The 26,223-nt window shown below is 42.6% G+C and overlaps 1 protein-coding gene across 2 annotated transcripts in view; it reads left to right on the top strand.

Annotated features, from left to right (window-relative positions):
- Positions 1 to 26,223, top strand: part of LOC110503257 (protein Atg16l2) — a 62,166-nt gene that overhangs the window by 4,646 nt on the left and 31,297 nt on the right. The window contains exons 3-10 of one of the 2 annotated variants that reach the window (XM_036962083.1): positions 2,359 to 2,434; positions 3,687 to 3,760; positions 5,605 to 5,856; positions 8,779 to 8,844; positions 9,335 to 9,415; positions 12,500 to 12,556; positions 17,484 to 17,595; positions 23,830 to 23,935. In XM_036962083.1, the coding sequence (XP_036817978.1) occupies positions 2,359 to 2,434; positions 3,687 to 3,760; positions 5,605 to 5,856; positions 8,779 to 8,844; positions 9,335 to 9,415; positions 12,500 to 12,556; positions 17,484 to 17,595; positions 23,830 to 23,935 (824 nt within the window). The remainder of the gene's footprint in view (positions 1 to 2,358; positions 2,435 to 3,686; positions 3,761 to 5,604; positions 5,857 to 8,778; positions 8,845 to 9,334; positions 9,416 to 12,499; positions 12,557 to 17,483; positions 17,596 to 23,829; positions 23,936 to 26,223) is intronic. The other variant, XM_036962084.1, reaches the window with a different exon arrangement.

Here is a 26,223-nt window from a genome sequence, read left to right as displayed (position 1 = left end):
TAGAGTTCCATGTAGTCATGGCTCTATGTAGTACTGTGGAATAGAGTTCCATGTAGTCATGGCTCTATGTAGTACTGTGGAATAGAGTTCCATGTAGTCATGGCTCTATGTAGTACTGTGGAATAGAGTTGCATGTAGTCATGGCTCTGTAGTACTGTGGAATAGAGTTCCATGTAGTCATGGCTCTATGTAGTACTGTGGAATAGAGTTCCATGTGGTCATGGCTCTATGTAGTACTGTGGAATAGAGTTCCATGTAGTCATGGCTCTATGTAGTACTGTGGAATAGAGTTCCATGTAGTCATGGCTCTATGTAGTACTTTGGAATAGAGTTCCATGTAGTCATGGCTCTATGTAGTACTGTGGAATAGAGTTCCATGTAGTCATGGCTCTGTAGTACTGTGGAATAGAGTTCCATGTAGTCATGGCTCTATGTAGTACTGTGGAATAGAGTTCCATGTAGTCATGGCTCCATGTAGTACTGTGGAATAGAGTTCCATGTAGTCATGGCTCTATGTAGTACTGTGGAATAGAGTTCCATGTAGTCATGGCTCTATGTCGTACTGTGGAATAGAGTTCCATGTAGTCATGGCTCTATGTAGTACTGTGGAATAGAGTTCCATGTAGTCATGGCTCTATGTAGTACTGTGGAATAGAGTTCCATGTAGTCATGGCTCTATGTAGTACTGTGGAATAGAGTTCCATGTAGTCATGGCTCTATGCAGTACTGTGGAATAGAGTTCCATGTAGTCATGGCTCTATGTAGTACTGTGCTCCTCCCACAGTCTGTTCTTGACTTGGGGACTGTGAAGAGACCTCTGGTGGCATGTCTTGTGGGGTATGTATGGGTGGACGAGCTGTGTCAACACTTCTTACAAAAAACAAGTAGTGATGAAGTCAATCTCTCCTCCACTTTGAGCCCAGGAGAGATTAACATGCATATTATTAATATTAGGGCTCCGTGTGTACTTTTAAGGGCCAGCCGTGCTGCCCTGTTCTGAGCCAATTGCTATTTTCATAAGTCATTCTTTGTGGCACCTGACCACATGACTGAACAGTAGCCCAGGTGCGACTGAACAGTAGCCCAGGTGAGACTGAACAGTAGCCCAGGTGCGACTGAACAGTAGCCCAGGTGAGACTGAACAGTAGCCCAGGTGAGACTGAACAGTAGCCCAGGTGAGACTGAACAGTAGCCCAGGTGCGACTGAACAGTAGCCCAGGTGAGACTGAACAGTAGCCCAGGTGCGACTGAACAGTAGCCCAGGTGAGACTGAACAGTAGCCCAGGTGCGACTGAACAGTAGCCCAGGTGAGACTGAACAGTAGCCCAGGTGAGACTGAACAGTAGCCCAGGTGCGACTGAACAGTAGCCCAGGTGAGACTGAACAGTAGCCCAGGTGAGACTGAACAGTAGCCCAGGTGCGACTGAACAGTAGCCCAGGTGAGACTGAACAGTAGCCCAGGTGCGACATGAACAGTAGCCCAGGTGCGACTGAACAGTAGCCCAGGTGCGACTGAACAGTAGCCCAGGTGCGACTGAACAGTAGCCCAGGTGAGACTGAACAGTAGCCCAGGTGAGACTGAACAGTAGCCCAGGTGCGACTGAACAGTAGCCCAGGTGCGACATGAACAGTAGCCCAGGTGCGACATGAACAGTAGCCCAGGTGCGACATGAACAGTAGCCCAGGTGCGACATGAACAGTAGCCCAGGTGCGACATGAACAGTAGCCCAGGTGCGACATGAACAGTAGCCCAGGTGCGACATGAACAGTAGCCCAGGTGCGACATGAACAGTAGCCCAGGTGCGACATGAACAGTAGCCCAGGTGCGACATGAACAGTAGCCCAGGTGCGACTGAACAGTAGCCCAGGTGAGACTGAACAGTAGCCCAGGTGAGACTGAACAGTAGCCCAGGTGCGACTGAACAGTAGCCCAGGTGCGACTGAACAGTAGCCCAGGTGCGACATGAACAGTAGCCCAGGTGCGACATGAACAGTAGCCCAGGTGCGACATGAACAGTAGCCCAGGTGCGACATGAACAGTAGCCCAGGTGCGACATGAACAGTAGCCCAGGTGCGACATGAACAGTAGCCCAGGTGCGACTGAACAGTAGCCCAGGTGAGACTGAACAGTAGCCCAGGTGAGACTGAACAGTAGCCCAGGTGCGACTGAACAGTAGCCCAGGTGCGACTGAACAGTAGCCCAGGTGCGACATGAACAGTAGCCCAGGTGCGACATGAACAGTAGCCCAGGTGCGACATGAACAGTAGCCCAGGTGCGACATGAACAGTAGCCCAGGTGCGACTGTGGGTTTCCTGTCTCGAGACCCTAACCCGTGAACGTGTCTTTGACCTCAACAGGTACCCTGCCTCCTCCAACGACTCCTTGACGTCTCTGATTTCCAAGAATGACGATCTGAAGAAAACAACTGGGGAGGTAGGAAACAGGAAGTAAAACCGTGTTGACGATTTACGACCGAGACACAGGCAGGGACTCTGATTTGACGTTATGCTGTCGACAGTACTTTCAGTTGTTGACACTTGTGCCGAATCATTCAGAGAGCAGCAGTGTTGAAAATCACCCCTGCTGGCAACATCGCCTTATATTTGCAGTATTTCTACAAGGCGTAGTCTCCACCAATCTGTCATAAAACGTGGCGTGTGTGTTGTGTTTTGATACTGTCTGTCAGTGATATACCCAGAAAGAGAGACGAAACCAGGAAGCAGACATCCTGCCTTGTTCTGGTCCTGTGAATGGTGTGCTCATTATTCTACTGTGAAAGGAAACAACAGTTTGTTGCTCATCTCTTGTCTTTTATATCGTCTGCATAGAGATACAATATCTTTCAATACAATGCCAGATAACTGTGTATTTCTACTGTGAGTCTTTAGTTGACAGACTTTACTGTGAGTCTCTACTTTGTTTCTAGTTGACAGACTCTACTGTGTGTCTCAGGTTGACAGACTACTGTGAATCTCTAGTTGACAGACTACTGTGAGTCTCTACTTTGTCTCTAGTTGACAGACTACTGTGAGTCTCTAGTTGACAGACTCTACTGTGTCTCTAGTTGACAGACTACTGTGTGTCTCTAGTTGACAGATTACTGTGAGTCTCTAGTTGACAGACTCTACTGTGTCTCTAGTTGACAGACTCTACTGTGTGTCTCTAGTTGACAGACTACTGTGAGTCTCTAGTTGACAGACTCTACTGTGTGTCTCAGGTTGACAGACTCTACTGTGTCTCTAGTTGACAGACTCTACTGTGTGTCTCTAGTTGACAGACTACTGTGAGTCTCTAGTTGACAGACTCTACTGTGTCTCTAGTTGACAGACTCTACTGTGTGTCTCTAGTTGACAGACTACTGTGAGTCTCTAGTTGACAGACTCTACTGTGTCTCTAGTTGACAGACTCTACTGTGTGTCTCTAGTTGACAGACTCTACTGTGTCTCTAGTTGACAGACTCTACTGTGTGTCTCTAGTTGACAGACTCTACTGTGTCTCTAGTTGACAGACTCTACTGTGTGTCTCTAGTTGACAGACTACTGTGTGTCTCTAGTTGACAGACTCTACTGTGTGTCTCTAGTTGACAGACTCTACTGTGTGTCTCTAGTTGACAGACTCTACTGTGTGTCTCTAGTTGACAGACTCTACTGTGTCTCTAGTTGACAGACTCTACTGTGTTTTTTAGCTGGCCTACCAGGTATTGGAGCTCCAGCAGGAGATTAAGATCAAAGACTCCGTACTGGAAGAGCAACATGCCAGGTGAGACTGTAGAACAACATGCCAGGTGAGACTGATTCTGTAGAACAACATGCCAGGTGAGACTGATTCTGTAGAACAACATGCCAGGTGAGACTGATTCTGTAGAACAACATGCCTGGTGAGACTGATTCTGTAGAACAACATGCCAGGTGAGACTGATTCTGTAGAACAACATGCCAGGTGAGACTGATTCTGTAGAACAACATGCCAGGTGAGACTGTAGAACAACATGCCAGGTGAGACTGTAGAACAACATGCCAGGTGAGACTGTAGAACAACATGCCAGGTGAGACTGATTCTGTAGAACAACATGCCAGGTGAGACTGTAGAACAACATGCCAGGTGAGACTGTAGAACAACATGCCAGGTGAGACTGATTCTGTAGAACAACATGCCAGGTGAGACTGTAGAACAACATGCCAGGTGAGACTGTAGAACAACATGCCAGGTGAGACTGATTCTGTAGAACAACATGCCAGGTGAGACTGATTCTGTAGAACAACATGCCAGGTAGACTGTAGAACAACATGCCAGGTGAGACTGTAGAACAACATGCCAGGTGAGACTGTAGAACAACATGTCAGGTGAGACTGATTCTGTAGAACAACATGCCAGGTGAGACTGTAGAACAACATGCCAGGTGAGACTGATTCTGTAGAACAACATGCCAGGTGAGACTGTAGAACAACATGTCAGGTGAGACTGATTCTGTAGAACAACATGCCAGGTAGACTGTAGAACAACATGCCAGGTGAGACTGTAGAACAACATGTCAGGTGAGACTGATTCTGTAGAACAACATGCCAGGTGAGACTGATTCTGTAGAACAACATGCCAGGTGAGACTGATTCTGTAGAACAACATGCCAGGTGAGACTGTAGAACAACATGCCAGGTGAGACTGTAGAACAACATGCCAGGTGAGACTGATTCTGTAGAACAACATGCCAGGTGAGACTGTAGAACAACATGCCAGGTGAGACTGATTCTGTAGAACAACATGCCAGGTGAGACTGTAGAACAACATACCAGGTGAGACTGTAGAACAACATGCCAGGTGAGACTGTAGAACAACATGCCAGGTGAGACTGATTCTGTAGAACAACATGCCAGGTGAGACTGTAGAACAACATGCCAGGTGAGACTGTAGAACAACATGCCAGGTGGGACTGATTCTGTAGAACAACATGCCAGGTGAGACTGATTCTGTAGAACAACATGCCAGGTGAGACTGTAGCGCAACATGCCAGGTGAGACTGTAGAGCAACATGCCAGGTGAGACTGTAGAGCAACATGCCAGGTGACACTGATTCTGTAGAACAACATGCCAGGTAATTCTCCTCCTATGAAACCTGTAGGAAGGACCTGTTGAAACTTGAAAGCACAGGCAAGCACAGCTTAATGTAGTTTATCCTAGGTCACTGTGATCACACAATCACATGAGCTGGTGCTATGGAAGCTGGTGGTTGAGTAGGACATGTCCCGACCAGGGGAAATGTCGTCATGGAATATCCATGGCCCTAGTTGATAGAAACTAGTATAACTGACAGAGTTGGGGGTTCAGATCAAATCAAATGTATTTATATAGCCCTTCGTACATCAGCTGATACCTCAAAGTGCTGTACAGAAACCCAGCCTAAAACCCCAAACAGCAAACAATGTACTCCAAATATATGCAAAGTACTCCAGATATAACAAACTGACCCTAGCCCCCCGACACATAAACTACTGCAGCATAAATACTGGAGGCTGAGACAGGAGGGGTCAGGAGACACTGTGGCCCCATCCGATTAATTAGCTGCTTCCTGGGGTCACGGTTACTGATATAACTATCTGTGTATTCAGGATGTGTGAGGTGCGGAGGGATCTGCTGGGGGTGCAGGCTGAGGATGGAAGTCTGGCGGTGCGTGTTGCCGAGGTGACGGAGGGGAACCGGCTGTTGAAACGGGAGTACGACTCCCTGCTGGAGCAGCACCATGATATGGACCAGACCTTCAGAGAGGAGAAGCTCAGAGGTCAGGAAATGCTGGAGGAACTGGTCCGGAGGAAGCAGCACGCAGCCATCAGGATGAACAGCCGCAACGAGAGACGGGTCAGGTGAGATTAACCCTGACCCTGCTGGGGGTCAACGAGAGACGGGTCAGGTGAGATTAACCCTGACCCTGCTGGGGGTCAACGAGAGACGGGTCAGGTGAGATTAACCCTGACCCTGCTGGGGGTCAACGAGAGACGGGTCAGGTGAGATTAACCCTGACCCTGCTGGGGGTCAACGAGAGACGGGTCAGGTGAGATTAACCCTGACCCTGCTGGGGGTCAACGAGAGACGGGTCAGGTAGAGATTGACCCTGACCCTGCTGGGGGTCAACGAGAGACGGGTCAGGTAGAGATTGACCCTGACCCTGCTGGGGGTCAACGAGAGACGGGTCAGGTAGAGATTGACCCTGACCCTGCTGGGGGTCAACGAGAGACGGGTCAGGTGAGATTGACCCTGACCCTGCTCGGGGTCAACGAGAGACGGGTCAGGTGAGATTGACCCTGACCCTGCTGGGGGTCAACGAGAGACGGGTCAGGTGAGATTGACCCTGACCCTGCTGGGGGTCAACGAGAGACGGGTCAGGTGAGATTAACCCTGACCCTGCTGGGGGTTAACGAGAGACGGGTCAGGTGAGCTGCTTCCTGGGGTCAAACAGGGCCCTGAGTTTTTCCTGAAGAGTGCGGGGGGAATATGCATATCTCGAAGGACCGTGTCAGACTTGTTATTTATTTTCCTGACCATTTCATCTCACCAAGAAAAACTCTGGGCCCTAATTAAAGCCTTCAGGTTATAACTAGTTAAAGTCTACAGGTTATAACTTGTTAAAGGCTGTATGTTATAACTAGTTAAAGTCTACAGGTTATAACTTGTTAAATGCTGTAGGTTATAACTAGTTAAAGTCTACAGGTTATAACTAGTTAAAGTCTACAGGTTAACTTGTTAAATGCTGTAGGTTATAACTAGTTAAAGTCTACAGGTTATAACTTGTTAAATGCTGTAGGTTATAACTAGTTAAAGTCTACAGGTTATAACTTGTTAAAGGCTGTAGGTTATAACTAGTTAAAGTCTACAGGTTAACTTGTTAAAGGCTGTAGGTTATAACTTGTTAAAGGCTGTAGGTTATAACTAGTTAAAGTCTACAGGTTATAACTTGTTAAAGGCTACAGGTTATAACTAGTTAAAGTCTACAGGTTATAACTTGTTAAATGCTACAGGTTATAACTAGTTAAAGTCTACAGGTTAACTTGTTAAAGGCTACAGGTTATAACTAGTTAAAGTCTACAGGTTATAACTTGATAAAGGCTGTAGGTTATAACTAGTTAAAGTCTACAGGTTATAACTTGTTAAAGGCTGTAGGTTATAACTAGTTAAAGTCTACAGGTTATAACTAGTTAAAGTCTGTACGTTATAACTAGTTAAGGGCTACAGGTTATAACTAGTTAAAGGCTGTAGGTTATAACTACACTGAACATAAATAGAAACGCAACATGCAACATTTTCAACGATTTTATTGAGTTACAGTTCAAATGAGGAAATCAGTCGATGAAAATAAACAAATTAATGGATTTCACATGACTGGGCAGGTGCGCACTGGGGAGCCAGACCCAGTCAATCAGAATGAGTTTTTCACCACAAAAGAGCTTTATTACAGACAGAAATACACCTCAGTTTCGTCAGCTGGTCTGTGGTCTCAGACAAGCCCGCAGATGAAGAAGTCGGATGTGGATGGATTATCTAGGCAAAGGAGAAATGCTCACTAACAGGGTTGTAAACGAATGTGTGCACAACATTTGAGAGAAATACGTTTTTTTTGTGCGTATGGAACATTTCTGGGATCTTTTATTTCAGCTCATGAAACACGGGACCAACACTTTACAATGTTGTGTTTATATTGTTGTTCAGTGTAGTTAAAGGTTATTTGTTTTAACTAGTTAAAGGCTACAGGTTATAACTAGTTAAAGGCTACAGGTTATAACTAGTTAACTAGTTAAAACCTACAGGTTATAACTAGTTAAAGGCTACAGGTTAAAACTAGTTAAAGGCTACAGGTTATAACTAGTTCAAGTCTACAGGTTATAACTTGTTAAAGCCTACAGGTTATAACTTGTTAAAGCCTACAGGTTATAACTAGTTAAATGCTACAGGTTATAACTAGTTAAAGGCTACAGGTTATAACTAGTTAAATGCTACAGGTTATAACCAGTTAAAGTCTGTACATTATAACTAGTTAAAGGCTATAGGTTATAACTAGTTAAAGGCTACAGGTTATAACCAGTTAAAGGCTACAGGTTATAACTAGTTAAAGTCTGTACATTATAACTAGTTAAAGGCTATAGGTTATAACTAGTTAACTAGTTAAAACCTACAGGTTATAACTAGTTAACTAGTTAAAGGCTACAGGTTAAAACTAGTTAAAGGCTACAGGTTATAACTAGTTCAAGTCTACAGGTTATAACTTGTTAAAGCCTACAGGTTATAACTTGTTAAAGCCTACAGGTTATAACTAGTTAAATGCTACAGGTTATAACTAGTTAAAGGCTACAGGTTATAACTAGTTAAATGCTACAGGTTATAACTAGTTAAAGGCTACAGGTTATAACTAGTTAAATGCTACAGGTTATAACTAATTAAAGGCTACAGGTTATAACTAGTTAAAGGCTACAGGTTATAACTAGTTAAATGCTACAGGTTATAACTAGTTAAAGGCTACAGGTTATAACTAGTTAAATGCTACAGATTATAACTAATTAAAGGCTACAGGTTATAACTAGTTAAAGTCTGTACATTAAAACTAGTTAAAGGCTACAGGTTATAACTAGTTAAAGGCTACAGGTTATAACTAGTTAAAGGCTATAGGTTATACCTTGACCTCCTCAAGTCACGTGCAGGAAAAACTCCAGGCCCTATGAAGCATTAATGAATGTAGTCAGAGTGAGTTGTATCTGTAATGATGTTGTCATTCATTTCAACTGTCAACTCCACAGAGCCAGAGAGGCAAGTCTTCAGAAGGAACTGGAGACCGCCGGGAAGGTGAAGGTGACCATTGATGTGTAAGTAACTAGATGATATAGCCTACGTCGATGTGTAAGTAACTAGATTATATAGCCTACGTCGATGTGTAAGTAACTAGATTATATAGCCTACGTCGATGTGTAAGTAACTAGATGATATAGCCTACGTCGATGTGTAAGTAACTAGATTATATAGTCCCATTGATGTGTAAGTAACTAGATTATATAGTCCCATTGATGTGTAAGTAACTAGATTATATAGTCCCATTGATGTGTAAGTAACTAGATTATATAGTCCCATTGATGTGTAAGTAACTAGATTATATAGTCCCATTGATGTGTAAGTAACTAGATTATATAGTCCCATTGATGTGTAAGTAACTAGATTTTATAGTCCCATCGATGTATAAATAGCTCTCACTAGATTGAGAATAGGTTCAAGTTTTCCCTTTTTGTATTGTAGTAGCTCATGTCCAGAGTGCCACACAAAGCTAAAGGATAATGAAGTGATGTGCTGTTTCCCTTCCAGCGGGTCGGTCAGTGCCCCGGCCTCCAGAGAAGCCTCCCCTAAGAGTGATCTGGCCGAGAGACGGACAACTAGACTGTTCAGGTAGAGGAAGGCTGAGAGACGGACCACTAGAATGTTCTGGTAGAGGAAGGCTGAGAGACGGACCACTAGAATGTTCTGGTAGAGGAAGGCTGAGAGACGGACCACTAGAATGTTCTGGTAGAGGAAGGCTGAGAGACGGACCACTAGAATGTTCTGGTAGAGGAAGGCTGAGAGACGGACCACTAGAATGTTCTGGTAGAGGAAGGCTGAGAGACGGACCATTAGAATGTTCTGGTAGAGGAAGGCTGAGAGACGGACCACTAGAATGTTCTGGTAGAGGAAGGCTGAGAGACGGACCTCTAGAATGTTCTGGTAGAGGAAGGCTGAGAGACGGACCACTAGAATGTTCTGGTATAGGAAGGCTGAGAGACGGACCACTAGAATGTTCTGGTAGAGGAAGGCTGAGAGAAGGACAACTAGACTGTTCAGGTAGAGGAAGGCTGAGACGGACCACTAGAATGTTCTGGTAGAGGAAGGCTGAGGGACGGACCACTAGAATGTTCTGGTAGAGGAAGGCTGAGAGACGGACCACTAGAATGTTCTGGTAGAGGAAGGCTGAGAGATGGACCACTAGAATGTTCTGGTAGAGGAAGGCTGAGAGACGGACCTCTAGAATGTTCTGGTAGAGGAAGGCTGAGAGACGGACCTCTAGAATGTTCTGGTAGAGGAAGGCTGAGAGACGGACCTCTAGAATTTTCTGGTAGAGGAAGGCTGAGAGACGGACCACTAGAATGTTCTGGTAGAGGAAGGCTGAGAGACGGACCTCTAGAATGTTCTGGTAGAGGAAGGCTGAGAGACGGACCACTAGAATGTTCTGGTAGAGGAAGGCTGAGAGACGGACCACTAGAATGTTCTGGTAGAGGAAGGCTGAGAGACGGACCTCTAGAATGTTCTGGTAGAGGAAGGCTGAGAGACGGACCACTAGAATGTTCTGGTAGAGGAAGGCTGAGAGACGGACAACTAGACTGTTCAGGTAGAGGAAGGCTGAGAGACGGACCACTAGAATGTTCTGGTAGAGGAAGGCTGAGAGACGGACCACTAGAATGTTCTGGTTGAGGAAGGCTGAGAGACGGACAACTAGACTGTTCTGGTAGAGGAAGGCTGAGAGACGGACCACTAGAATGTTCTGGTAGAGGAAGGCTGAGGGACGGACCACTAGAATGTTCTGGTAGAGGAAGGCTGAGAGACGGACCACTAGAATGTTCTGGTAGAGGAAGGCTGAGAGACGGACCACTAGAATGTTCTGGTAGAGGAAGGCTGAGAGACGGACCTCTAGAATGTTCTGGTAGAGGAAGGCTGAGAGACGGACCTCTAGAATTTTCTGGTAGAGGAAGGCTGAGAGACGGACCTCTAGAATGTTCTGGTAGAGGAAGGCTGAGAGACGGACCACTAGAATGTTCTGGTAGAGGAAGGCTGAGAGACGGACCACTAGAATGTTCTGGTAGAGGAAGGCTGAGAGACGGACCACTAGAATGTTCTGGTAGAGGAAGGCTGAGAGACGGACCACTAGAATGTTCTGGTAGAGGAAGGCTGAGAGATGGACCACTAGAATGTTCTGGTAGAGGAAGGCTGAGAGATGGACCACTAGAATGTTCTGAGAGATGGACCACTAGAATGTTCTGGTAGAGGAAGGCTGAGAGACGGACCACTAGAATGTTCTGGTAGAGGAAGAAATGACAGAAATCACTCAAAGTTCAGATGGCATTTCAAGGCCTTCCTTCCCATGGAAGAAAAAACAAGATTCTTGTTGTGTGATGTTCTAATAGTGAAATTTTTATTGTATTTTTTAAATGTAAAAATTATTAAATACATTTAAAAAATGCTTACACTGCATGATTAGTTCCAAAGGGATCTTCAGTTGCTCGGATCTTCATTTGATCACTCTTTTGTTGCTGAGAATTTTCCTGCACAGGAAATGCAAGCTTTCAGTGTATTTGAGTTTTAAAAGTTTGTCATTTCAAACTTGATTTGTCCAAACAAAAAATGGATCAGCCCCTACAGAAATGTTGATGAATTATAATCCAAATAATATTCACATTTCCTATTGCTGCAGTATTATTTTCCTGCTGTAGCAAACTGGCTCAAATTAAGATCCTACATCTGTAACATCACAATGCCTACTACATCACAATGCCTACTACATCACAATGCCTACTACATCACAATGCTTACTACATCACAATGCTTACTACATCACAATGCTTACTACATCACAATGCCTACTACATCACAATGCCTACTGCATCACAATGCTTACTACATCACAATGCCTACTACATCACAATGCTTACTACATCACAATGCTTACTACATCACAATGCCTACTACATCACAATGCCTACTACATCACAATGCTTACTACATCACAATGCCTACTACATCACAATGCCTACTACATCACAATGCATACTACATCACAATGCTTACTACATCACAATGCTTACTACATCACAATGCCTACTACATCACAATGCCTACTACATCACAATGCTGACTACATCACAATGCCTACTACATCACAATGCCTACTACATCACAATGCCTACTACATCACAATGCCTACTACATCACAATGCTTACTACATCACAATGCCTACTACATCACAATGCCTACTACATCACAATGCATACTACATCACAATGCTTACTACATCACAATGCTTACTACATCACAATGCTTGCTACATCACAATGCCTACTACATCACAATGTCTACTACATCACAATGCTTACTACATCACAATGCCTACTACATCACAATGCATACTACATCACAATGCCTACTACATCACAATGCCTACTACATCACAATGCTTACTACATCACAATGCTTGCTACATCACAATGCTTGCTACATCACAATGCCTACTACATCACAATGTCTACTACATCACAATGCTTACTACATCACAATGCTTACTACATCACAATGCTTACTACATCACAATGCATACTACATCACAATGCCTACTACATCACAATGCCTACTACATCACAATGCCTACTACATCTAAATTGATTAAACCATTCCTTCAAGTGTGTTTTAAACATTCTAAAAACTTCACTTCACTTTTTTCCCCCTAGGTCAGCCTCAGTAACATCCCCTCCCAGGATTCTAGATTCCATCAAAGAGCTTTTTGAGTGAGTTACATAGGCAGAATAATATGAATGTTCTGTGGTTCTATGGTTACATAGACAGAATAATATGAATGTTCTGTGGTTCTATGGTTACATAGGCAGAATAATATGAATGTTCTGTGGTTCTATGGTGACATAGGCAGAATAATATGAATGTTCTATGGTTACATAGGCAGAATAATATGAATGTTCTGTGGTTCTATGGTTACATAGACAGAATAATATGAATGTTCTGTGGTTCTATGGTGACATAGGCAGAATAATATGAATGTTCTATGGTTACATAGGCAGAATAATATGAATGTTCTGTGGTTCTATGGTTACATAGGCAGAATAATATGAATGTTCTGTGGTTCTATGGTTACATAGGCAGAATAATATGAATGTTCTGTGGTTACATAGGCAGAATAATATGAATGTTCTGTGGTTCTATGGTTACATAGGCAGAATAATATGAATGTTCTGTGGTTCTATGGTTACATAGACAGAATAATATGAATATTCTGTGGTGACATAGGCAGAATAATATGAATGTTCTGTGGTTCTATGATTACATCGGCAGAATAATATGAATGTTCTATGGTGACATAGGCAGAATAATATGAATGTTCTGTGGTTCTATGGTTACATAGGCAGAATAATATGAATGTTCTATGGTGACATAGGCAGAATAATATGAATGTTCTGTGGTTACATAGACAGAATAATATGAATGTTCTGTGGTTACATAGGCAGAATAATATGAATGTTCTGTGGTTACATAGGCAGAATAATATGAATGTTCTGTGGTTCTGTGGTTACATAGACAGAATAATATGAATGTTCTATGGTTACATAGGCAGAATAATATGAATGTTCTGTGGTTACATAGGCAGAATAATATGAATGTTCTGTGGTTCTATGGTGACATAGGCAGAATAATATGAATGTTCTATGGTTACATAGACAGAATAATATGAATGTTCTGTGGTTCTATGGTTACATAGGCAGAATAATATGAATGTTCTGTGGTTACATAGGCAGAATAATATGAATGTTCTATGGTTACATAGGCAGAATAATATGAATGTTCTATGGTGACATAGGCAGAATAATATGAATGTTCTGTGGTTACATAGGCAGAATAATATGAATGTTCTGTGGTTCTATGGTTACATAGACAGAATAATATGAATGTTCTGTGGTTCTATGGTTACATAGGCAGAATAATATGAATGTTCTGTGGTTCAATGGTTACATAGGCAGAATAATATGAATGTTCTGTGGTTACATAGACAGAATAATATGAATGTTCTATGGTTACATAGACAGAATAATATGAATGTTCTGTGGTTCTATGGTTACATAGACAGAATAATATGAATGTTCTGTGGTTCTATGGTTACATAGGCAGAATAATATGAATGTTCTGTGGTTACATAGATAGAATAATATGAGTGTTCTGTGGTTCTATGGTTACATAGACAGAATAATATGAATGTTCTATGGTTACATAGATAGAATAATATGAGTGTTCTGTGGTTCTATGGTTACATAGACAGAATAATATGAATGTTCTATGGTTACATAGACATAATATATTAATGTTCTATGGTTCTGTGGTTACATAGACAGAATAATATGAATGTTCTATGGTTACATAGACAGAATAATATGAATATTCTGTGGTTCTATGGTTACATAGACAGAATAATATGAATGTTCTATGTTTACATAGACAGAATAATATGAGTGTTCTGTGGTTCTGTGGTTACATAGACAGAATAATATGAATGTTCTATGTTTACATAGACAGAATAATATGAGTGTTCTGTGGTTCTATGGTTACATAGACAGAATAATATGAATGTTCTGTGGTTCTATGGTTACATAGACAGAATAATATGAATGTTCTGTGGTTCTATGGTTACATAGATAGAATAATATGAATGTTCTGTGGTTCTATGGTTACATAGACAGAATAATATGAATGTTCTGTGGTTCTGTGGTTACATAGACAGAATAATATGAATGTTCTATGGTTACATAGACAGAATAATATGAGTGTTCTGTGGTTACATAGACAGAATAATATGAATGTTCTATGTTTACATAGACAGAATAATATGAGTGTTCTGTGGTTCTATGGTTACATAGACAGAATAATATGAATGTTCTATGTTTACATAGACAGAATAATATGAGTGTTCTGTGGTTCTGTGGTTACATAGACAGAATAATATGAATGTTCTATGGTTACATAGGCAGAATAATATGAATGTTCTGTGGTTCAATGGTTACATAGACAGAATAATATGAATATTCTGTGGTTCTATGGTTACATAGACAGAATAATATGAGTGTTCTGTGGTTCTATGGTTACATAGACAGAATAATATGAATGTTCTATGTTTACATAGACAGAATAATATGAGTGTTCTGTGGTTCTATGGTTACATAGGCAGAATAATATGAATGTTCTATGTTTACATAGGCAGAATAATATGAGTGTTCTGTGGTTCTGTGGTTACATAGACAGAATAATATGAATGTTCTATGGTTACATAGACAGAATAATATGAATGTTCTGTGGTTCTATGGTTACATAGACAGAATAATATGAATATTCTGTGGTTCTATGGTTACATAGACAGAATAATATGAGTGTTCTGTGGTTCTATGGTTACATAGACAGAATAATATGAATGTTCTATGTTTACATAGACAGAATAATATGAGTGTTCTGTGGTTCTATGGTTACATAGGCAGAATAATATGAATGTTCTATGTTTACATAGGCAGAATAATATGAATGTTCTGTGGTTCAATGGTTACATAGACAGAATAATATGAATATTCTGTGGTTCTATGGTTACATAGACAGAATAATATGAATGTTCTGTGGTTCTATGGTTACATAGACAGAATAATATGAATGTTCTATGGTTACATAGACAGAATAATATTAATGTTCTGTGGTTCTGTGGTTACATAGACAGAATGATATGAGTGTTATGTTTTTCCTCATAATGAAATGAGTAACAGGTAATGTAACGTTCAGAATATATAGATATTTCTCTCTTTGCTTCACTTAGTCCAGACATTAGTCTGCTAATATTAGCTCTCACTGAGCTCAATCACAAAGAAACCATTTCTCCCACTCATGAACATTGATGATTAATTCTTCCCTAACCCTTCTTCATACTAGGTTAGTGACGCATAGTGACACATCAGCCATTTCTGCTGTCATGGTCACCCGACCGGCAGTCATACAGGCATCAACAACTCCACTTTATTCACGTGCTTGTCCTTTTCCAGCAGCCTTGTTGATTTACGCCAGCAAACATTACATCTCGGTTTGCTCATGTATACATTTTACAGCCAGATGGCAGATGTATATAGACACATAATCTTCACATTTCTTAGTCTCATCATACATTATGTCTATAACCCACAGTTCTGGGGTGTGTCTCATACCGTTATATTTCAGACAGACACTGGTAGACAGACAGGCAGACAGACACTGGTAGACAGACAGGCAGACAGACAGACACAGACAGACACTGGTAGACAGACAGGCAGACAGACACTGGTAGACAGACGCAGACAGACAAGTAGACAGACAGGCAGACAGACAGACACAGACAGACACTGGTAGACAGACGCAGACAGACAAGTAGACAGACAGGCAGACAGACAGACACAGACAGACACTGGTAGATAGACGCAGGCAGACAGGTAGACAGACAGGCAGACAGACAGACACAGACAGACACTGGTAGACAGACAGGCAGACAGACACTGGTAGACAGACGCAGACAGACAAGTAGACAGACAGGCAGACAGACAGACACAGACAGACACTGGTAGATAGACGCAGGCAGACAGGTAGACAGACAGGCAGACAGACAGATGCAGGCAGACAGACAGACAGGCAGACAGACAGGCAGACAGACCTTGTCCATCTCTGAAGGCTGAAATATACTTAACTTTGTTTAGAGCCAGGGGTTCACCATGATCATGATATTTTATCAGGAAAAACCCTGGCCCTAGTTACTGTACATTTAGAAAGATTGTAACTGGGAAAAATTTAGGGCCTATGTCCTATAAGAAAGTCTTGACTTGGACTGATATCTGTTCCGGTACTCATTTTGGGTACTGTTTTATATTTAGGTGCAGCAGCTCCACAATACTTTAGAGATAATATTCTACAAGAGGAACAGGAGCTCCACAATACTTTAGAGATAATATTCTACAAGAGGAACAGGAGCTCCACAATACTTTAGAGATAATATTCTACAAGAGGAACAGGAGCTCCACAATACTTTAGAGATAATATTCTACAAGAGGAACAGGAGCTCCACAATACTTTAGAGATAATATTCTGTAAGAGGAACAGGAGCTCCACAATACTTTAGAGATAATATTCTGTAAGAGGAACAGGAGCTCCACAATACTTTAGAGATAATATTCTACAAGAGGAACAGGAGCTCCACAATACTTTAGAGATAATATTCTACAAGAGGAACAGGAGCTCCACAATACTTTAGAGATAATATTCTATAAGAGGAACAGGAGCTCCACAATACTTTAGAGATAATATTCTACAAGAGGAACAGGAGCTCCACAATACTTTAGAGATAATATTCTATAAGAGGAACAGGAGCTCCACAATACTTTAGAGATAATATTCTACAAGAGGAACAGGAGCTCCACAATACTTTAGAGATAATATTCTATAAGAGGAACAGGAGCTCCACAATACTTTTGAGATAATATTCTATAAGAGGAACAGGAGCTCAAGCAGTAGAACATTTCAGGTTCCGGTACTCAGCTCCGGTGAACTCCTGCCCAAGTCAAGTATAGGGCGCAGATTGTATCCTGGTAGGGCCTCTCGGTCAGGAAAAACTCCTGGCGTTAACTGAGTTCTGTTATATGTTGTGTTTCTTAGTAGAAAGAAGCGTCGGGGGAACTCGCTGTGTCTGAGTCTGGAGGAGGAGCTGTATGTTCCTGTAGGGATCTGTCTGGCTGCCAGGGTCCCTGTTAGGGCTCTGCATGTCCTGGTAAGACATTAACCTTAACCCTGCATGTCCTCTCTGTCTCTCTCTCCCTCGCTCTCTCTCTCTGTGTCTCTCTCTATCTCTCTCTCTGTGTATCTCTGTCTCTCTCTGTGTATCTCTGTCTTTCCCTCTCTGTGTATCTCTGTCTCTGTCGCTCTCTCTCTCTGTCTATGTCTCTCTGTCTCTCAATTCAATTCAATTCAAGGGCTTTATTGGCATGGGAAACGTGTTAACATTGCCAAAGCAAGTGAGGTAGATAGTGTATAAAGTGAATATATGAAGTGAAATAAACAATACAAATTAACAGTAAACATCACACATACAGAAGTTTCAAAACAATAAAGACATTACAAATGTCATATTATATATATACAGCGTTTTAACAATGTACAAATGGTTAAAGTACACAAGATAAAATAAATTAACATAAATATGGGTTGTATTTACAATGGTGTGTGTTCTTCACTGGTTGCCCTTTTCTTGTGTTATCAGGTCACAAATCTTGCTGCTTTGATGGCACACTGTGGAATTTCACCCAGTAGATATGGGAGTTTATCAAAATTGGATTTGTTTTCGAATTCTTTGTGGATCTGTGTAATCTGAGGGAAATATGTGTCTCTAATATGGTCATACATTTGGCAGGAGGTTAGGAAGTGCAGCTCAGTTTCCACCTCATTTTGTGGGAAGTGAGCACATAGCCTGTCTTCTCTTGAGAGCCATGTCTGCCTACGGCGGCCTTTCTCAATAGCAAGGCTATGCTCTCTCTCTCTCTGTCTCTCTCTCTCTCTGTCTGTCGCTCTCTCTCTCTCTGTCTGTCGCTCTCTCTCTCTCTGTCTGTCGCTCTCTGTCTGTCTCTCTCTCTGTCTGTCTCTCTCTCTGTCTGTCTTAATTTTGGGTCAGTCACAGTGGTCAGGTATTCAGCCGCTGTGTACTCTCTGTGTAGGGCCAAATAGCATTCTAGTTTGCTCTGTTTTTTTGTTAATTCTTTCCAATGTGTCAAGTAATTATCTTTTTGTTTTCTCATGATTTGGTTGGGTCTAATCGTGCTGCTGTCCTGGGGCTCTGTAGGGTGTGTTTGTGTTTGTGAACAGAGCCCCAGGACCAGCTTGCTTAGGGGACTCTTCTCCAGGTTCATCTCTCTGTAGGTGATGGCTTTGTTGTGGAAGGTTTGTCTGTCTCTCTCTCTCTCTGTGTGTCTCTCTCTCTCTCTGTGTATCTCTCTCTCTCTCTCTCTCTCTCTCTCTCTCTCTCTCTCTCTCTCTCTCTCTCTCTCTCTCGGTGTATCTCTGTCTCTCTCTGTGTATCTCTCTCTCTCTCTCTCGCTGTCTCTCTCTGTATCTATCTCTCTGTCTCTGTATCTCTCTCTCTCTCTCTCTGTGTATCTCTGTCTCTCTCTGTGTATCTCTATCTCTCTCTCTGTCTCTCTCTCTCCCTGTGTATCTCTGTCTCTCTCTGTGTCTCTGTCTCTCTGTCTCTCTCTCTGTGTGTCTCTCTCTCTGTGTATCTCTATCTCTCTCTCTCTCTCTCTCTCTCTGTGTGTCTCTGTCTCTCTCTGTGTATCTCTGTCTCTCTCTGTCTGTCTCTGTGTCTCTCTCTCTGCTGCCACTAATACCGTGTTTAAAACAACTAGGATCTTGGAAATCTCTGACTTCAGTGAGTTCAAGACAACTAGGCAACTCTCTGCCTTCAGTGAGTTCAAGACAACTAGGGAACATGGAACTCTCTGACTTCAGTGAGTTCAAGACAACTAGGGAACATGGAACTCTCTGACTTCAACTCTGGGGGAAAAATGAGATCAGACTGGGGAAATAAATAGTTGAACGTTTATCCAACTCTGAATTCCAACTCGGAAACTCAGGCCTCTTTCTAGAGCTCTGACCTTCTGACCTGAAGATCACTGACGTCATGATTTGACCAGAGTTCCCGGTCTTGATATGCCGCGTTCAAAACAACTGGGAACTCTGAGAAAAACGAGGTTTGGCCTGAGAAGAACAATATTGGCAGGCCAGGCATATAGCCAATATGCTGTGATAATGTATCAGGCCAGGCATATAGCCAATATGCTGTGATAATGTGTCAGGCCAGGCATATAGCCAATATGCTGTGATAATGTATCAGGCCAGGCATATAGCCAATATGCTGTGATAATGTATCAGGCCAGGCATATAGCCAATATGCTGTGATAATGTATTAGACCAGGCATATAGCCAATATGCTGTGATAATGTATTAGACCAGGCATATAGACAATATGCTGTGATAATGTATCAGGCCAGGCATATAGCCAATATGCTGTGATAATGTATCAGGCCAGGCATATAGCCAATATGCTGTGATAATGTATCAGGCCAGACATATAGACAATATGCTGTGATAATGTATCAGGCCAGGCATATAGCCAATATGCTGTGATAATGTATCAGGCCAGGCATATAGCCAATATGCTGTGATAATGTATCAGGCCAGGCATATAGCCAATATGCTGTGATAATGTATCAGGCCAGACATATAGACAATATGCTGTGATAATGTATCAGGCCAGGCATATAGCCAATATGCTGTGATAATGTATTAGACCAGGCATATAGCCAATATGCTGTGATAATGTATTAGACCAGGCATATAGCCAATATGCTGTGATAATGTGTCAGGCCAGGCATATAGACAATATGCTGTGATAATGTATCAGGCCAGGCATATAGACAATATGCTGTGATAATGTATCAGGCCAGGCATATAGACAATATGCTGTGATAATGTATCAGGCCAGGCATATAGACAATACTGCCCAAACCTCAATCCTACAGAACTATTTTTCATGGTTTAATGTTACATAATGTTAAAATATGTATATATAATCTGAGCGGTAGATCTCGGCATGCTTTTTCACTGCGAAAGTGACCTTGAAAAATGGTGCCCACTGTTCTAGTTTATCATTGTACCATCTATACTGCTGTGAATTATCTTGTCAATAACCCAAAATATTGTATCTTCTGCCGGTGTACAAAAAAAACGAAAGTAAAAGACACAACAACAACAAATACTTATATATCGTTACCATGACCTTTAACCTTAACCTTGTAGGGATCTGTCTCGCTGCCAGGGTCCCTGCCAGACACCGGTGATTCACTGGTGATTCACTGGTGATTCAACGGCCGCCTGTCATTTACCTCATTTCTTACCCCTACAGATGTAGGGTATTAATTTGAGACAGTTTGCTACAGCAGGAAAACCACATCAGGACTGACGCATATCAGTCCATTGTATCAGGGCAGGGCAACATTAGGAACTATTCAGGCCTTTTGTTATTACCATGTAAATGGAGGTGGTGGAAGGATACAGGAAGCCCCTGGTGAGTGGTTAGCCTTTCCTGATCCGTGCTCTCTGAGAGGACAGAGTTCCTCTGTGTGTTCTGAACAGACTCCTTCTCTGTCACACACAGCAGCTCTGTTACTGGGACTCTCTGTCGCTACTCAGGGACATTTTCATTTGAATGGCCAAGCCCACGCAACCGCAGAGGAACTAGCATGATCCGCTAGCCCAAGGAAGGTGCCCCTCTGCTTCCTGCCTCCTCTCACCCTACCACTTCCTTATTTGGAGAAATGTCATATAGTCAGTGTGATCTGCATTAACTCTGTGCTGTGGCTGTCTGCTCATTCTCCAGTAGATTTAAATGTCACTCTCCAGGTATATCGTTTGGTGTGGCTCACTCAGGAAATAGGGGCCTATTTTAACGGTCTCCAGACAATATCACAGTTACCACGGTTGATTTGTGAAGAGTGACTGTTGTTTTTTTGTTTACAGATTACAGTCACATCTGTAATATATTTTTTTTTTTTTTTTTTTGGTCCTCTGAGCCCAGTTTTTCCTGAAGTTATCTGGATGTTCACCTATTGGATAGGATTAAATACATAAACATTTTATGAATAGAACGGACTAATAATTGACTTGAATGGGGAACTCCTCTTCTATTCCTTATATTTCTAATGCATTTAAATCCTTATCCAATGCTGTATATGGGCCCAGACCACATACAGGAAGTATATTAGATTTTTTTGTTGTTGTTCATGTTTGAGTCACTCACTTTGATTTGAAGAAGAAAGTCGTTTATATCTACAGCATCAGAACACTCAAAACTGAGACACGTTGATGTAACCTGTTGAGAAGTAAGGGATCATCAACAGGGGGGGGTTATTCATTCCAATGGAAAATAACGCATGGCATGAAAGGTGTGTTCCACAACGATCTAACCCTGAGCTGGTAAGAGGACTGGTCAACCCTCAGAGCCTGGTTCCTCTCTAGGTTTCCGCCTAGGTTTCTGCCTTTCTAGGGAGTTTTTCCTAGCCACCGTTCTTCTACTTCTGCATTGCTTGCTGTTTGGGGTTTTAGGCTGGGTTTCTGTACAGCACTTTGTGACATCTGCTTATGTGAAAAGGGCTTTATAAATACATTTGATTTGATTCATGATTTACTGGTAATATACACCGAGTGTACAAAACATTAGGAACACCTCTTTCCATGACACAGACTGACCAGGTGAATCCGAGAGAGAATACACGGAGTGTACAAAACATTAGGAACACCTCTTTCCATGACACAGACTGACCAGGTGAATCCGAGAGAGAATACACGACTACGACTTCTTCACCTGCTGGATCTTCTGAGACTGGACAGTTGATGAAACTGTGGGTTTGAACAACCAAAGGATTTTTGCACAAACTGTCAGAAACTGTCTCAGGGAAGCTCATCTGCGTGTTCGGCGTCCTCGCAAGGGTCTTGACCTGACTGCAGTTCGGCGTCGTAACCGACTTCAGTGGGCAAATGCCTCATGGTAGTAGTGGGGTTAGGGTATGGGGCAGGCATAATCTACGGACAACGAACACAATTGCATTTTATCAATGGCAGTTTAAATGCACAGAGATACCGTGACGAGATCTCGACGTTCATTGTCGTGCCTATTCATCCTCCGCCATCACCTCATGTTTCAGCATGATAATACACAGCATCATGTCGCAAATATGTTCCCAGTTCTTCCATGGCCTGCACACTCACCCGACATGTCACCCATTGAGCATGTTTGGGATGCTCTGGATCGACGTGTACGACAGTATGTTCCAGTTCCCGCCAATATCCAACAACTTTGCACAGCCATTGAAGAGGAGTGGGGAGAACATTCCACAGAACACAATCAACAGCCTGATCAACTCTATGAGAAGGAGATGTGTCCCGCTCCATGAGGCAAATGGTGGTCACACCAGATACTGCCTGGTTTTCTGATCCACTCCCCTACTTTTTTGTTTTAAAGGTATCTGTAACCAACAGATGCATATCTGTAATCCCAGTCACGTGAAATCCATAGATTAGGGCCTAATGAATTAATCTAATTTATTTTACTTAATTTCAATTTATTTCAATAGACCGATTTCCTCATATGAACTGTAACTCAGTAAAATCTTTCAAATTGTTGCGTGTTGGTGTTTATATTTTTGTTCTGTGTCGTAAGTAACTGATGTCCCGTGTGGTTCAGTTAGTAGAGATTGGCACTTGCAACGCCAGGGTTGTGGGTTCGATTCCCACGGGGAGGACCAGTATGAAAATGCATGCATTCACTACTGTACATCGCTCTGGATAAGAGTGTCTGCTAAATGACTCAAATATAAATAATTTGGAAACATTTATTTTAAATGGACAATTCTGTCTCGTGCAAGTTTTAAATTGACCAAATACCCGTTAGCAAAGGTGTCAGCTAGAGATGACGTGCAGGAGCATGCTGGGATTTGTAGTTTTTCATGATGTCTACTTTGATGCTAATTACCATTTGTAGAATCTGAGAGTAAATAGAGCTGAATATATTGAATAAAGCCACCTTGTATGAGAGAGATTTAAATGGTTATCAAATTGCCATGCCATAGTAAGCCTACGTGAAACACAGCCCTTATTTTAAGTGTTAAAATAATCCCCAATGGGAAAAATTAACAGTGGAAAAATGATTTGAAACATTTCCTTGTTTGACCACTAGGTTTTATGGGTATTATGACAACTGCACAGTGGGGCTCTATAGGAGTCAACATGGGCCAGCATCCCTATGGAACGCTTGTAGAGTCCATGCCCTGACGAATTGAGTCTGTTCTGAGGGCAAAAGGGGGTGTACCTCAATATTAGGAAGGTGTACCTAATGTTTTGTACACTCTGTGTATGTAACTCTTGTGTTAATGATTGAGTTGTTCTCTCTCTCCAGGATGCCCATGAGTTGGGCATTAATGCAGTGAGGTTCAGCTCCAGTTGTAACCTGCTTGCTACTGGAGGGACAGACAGATCCATTAAGCTGTGGGACGTTAAAGCAGGTATGGGAATGTGTGTGTGTGTTTCTGTGTGTGTGTGTGTGAAGACCGATGCATCATTAACCACCCTACACTACTGTACCTAATAAATATGGGCACATCTCGCTACTACTACTGCTACTACTACTGTTACTACTACTACTACTGCTACTAATGCTACTACCACTACTACTACTGTACATAATGAATATGGACACATCTCACTACTACTACTACTACTACTACTACTGCTACTACTGTTACTACTACTACTACTACTACTGTTACTACTACTACTACTACTACTACTACTGCTACTAATGCTACTACCACTACTACTACTGTACATAATGAATATGGACACATCTCACTACTACTACTGTTACTACTGTACATAATAAATATGGGCACATCTCACTACTACTACTGTTACTACTACTACTGCTACTACTACTACTGCTACTACTGCTACTACTACTACTACTACTACTACTACTACTACTACTGCTATTACTGATGCTACTACTACTACCAATATTACTGCTACTACTACCACTACTACTACTGCTACGGATGCTGCTACCACCACTACTACTATTACTACTACTACTACTACTACCACTGCTACTACTGCTAGTAGTAGAATATGGGTAGTAGAATATGGGTAGTAGAATATGGGCACATCTCACTACTACTACTACTACTACTACTGTACATAATGAATATGGGCAAATCTCACTACTACTGTTACTACTACTAACGCTACCACTACCACTACTGCTACTACTACTGCTGCTCTGCTACTACCACTACTGCTACTACTACTGCTGCTCTGCTACTACTATTACTGCTACTACTACTGCTACTACTACTACTACTACTAATACTACTACTACTACCACTGCTACTACTGCTACTACTACTACTACTACTGCTACTGCTACTACTACTACTGCTACTACTACTACTGCTACTACTGTTACTGCTACTGCTACTACTACTACTACTACTACCACTACTACTGCTACTACTGTTACTGCTACTGCTACTACTACTACTACTACTACTACTACTACCACTGCTATTACTGCTACTACTGTTACTACTACTGCTACTGCTGCTACTACTACTGCTGATACTACTACTGCTACTACTGCTACTACTACTACTACTACCACTGCTACTACTACTACTGCTGCTACTACTACTACTACTACTACCACTGCTACTACTGCTACTACTACTACTGCTACTGCTGCTGCTACTACTACTACTACTACTACTACTATTACTACTACTACTACTACTACTGCTACTACTGTTACTACTACTACTACTACTGCTGGTACTACTACTACTACTGCTACTACTAATACTACTACCACTGCTACCACTACTACTACTGCTACTACTACTACTTCTACTACTACCACTGCTACTACTACTACTGCTACTACTGTTACTGCTACTGCAACTGCTACTACTGCTACTACTACTACTAATACTACTACTACTACTGCTCCTACTACTGCTACTACTGTTACTACTACTACTACTACGTCTACTGCTACTACTGCTACTACCACTACTACTACTACCGCTGCTACTCCTACTACTAGTAGTACTGCTGCAACCACCACAATACACAACATTATCCAAGGCACTACTTCTGCTGCTACCACCAACACCCACTTCCACCAATAGCCATCACCACCCACCAACAGCCATCACCACCCACCACCACCCAACACCACCCACCAACAGCCATCACCACCCACCACCACCCAACACCACCCACCAACAGCCATCACCACCCACCAACAGCAAACACCACCCACCAACAGCCATCACCACCCACCAACAGCCATCACCACCCACCAACAGCCATCACCACCCACCAACAGCCATCACCACCCACCAACAGCAAACACCACCCACCAACAGCAAACACCACCCACCAACAGCCATCACCACCCACCAACAGCCATCACCACCCACCAACAGCCATCACCACCCACCAACAGCCATCACCAACCACCATCACCACCCACCACCCACCACCACCACCCACCCACTTCCATCACCACCCACCACCACCACCCACTTCCATCACCACCCACCACCACCACCCACTTCCATCACCACCCACCACCACCCACCACCACCACCCACTTCCATCACCACCCACCACCCACCACCCACTTCCATCACCACCCACCACCACCACCCACTTCCATCACCACCCACCACCCACCACCACCACCCACTTCCATCACCACCCACCACCACCACCCACTTCCATCACCACCCAC

This window comes from Oncorhynchus mykiss, chromosome 24 (assembly GCF_013265735.2).
Source record: "Oncorhynchus mykiss isolate Arlee chromosome 24, USDA_OmykA_1.1, whole genome shotgun sequence".
NCBI classification, from domain to species: domain Eukaryota; kingdom Metazoa; phylum Chordata; class Actinopteri; order Salmoniformes; family Salmonidae; genus Oncorhynchus; species Oncorhynchus mykiss.
This window is presented reverse-complemented; position numbering and strand designations above follow the sequence as displayed.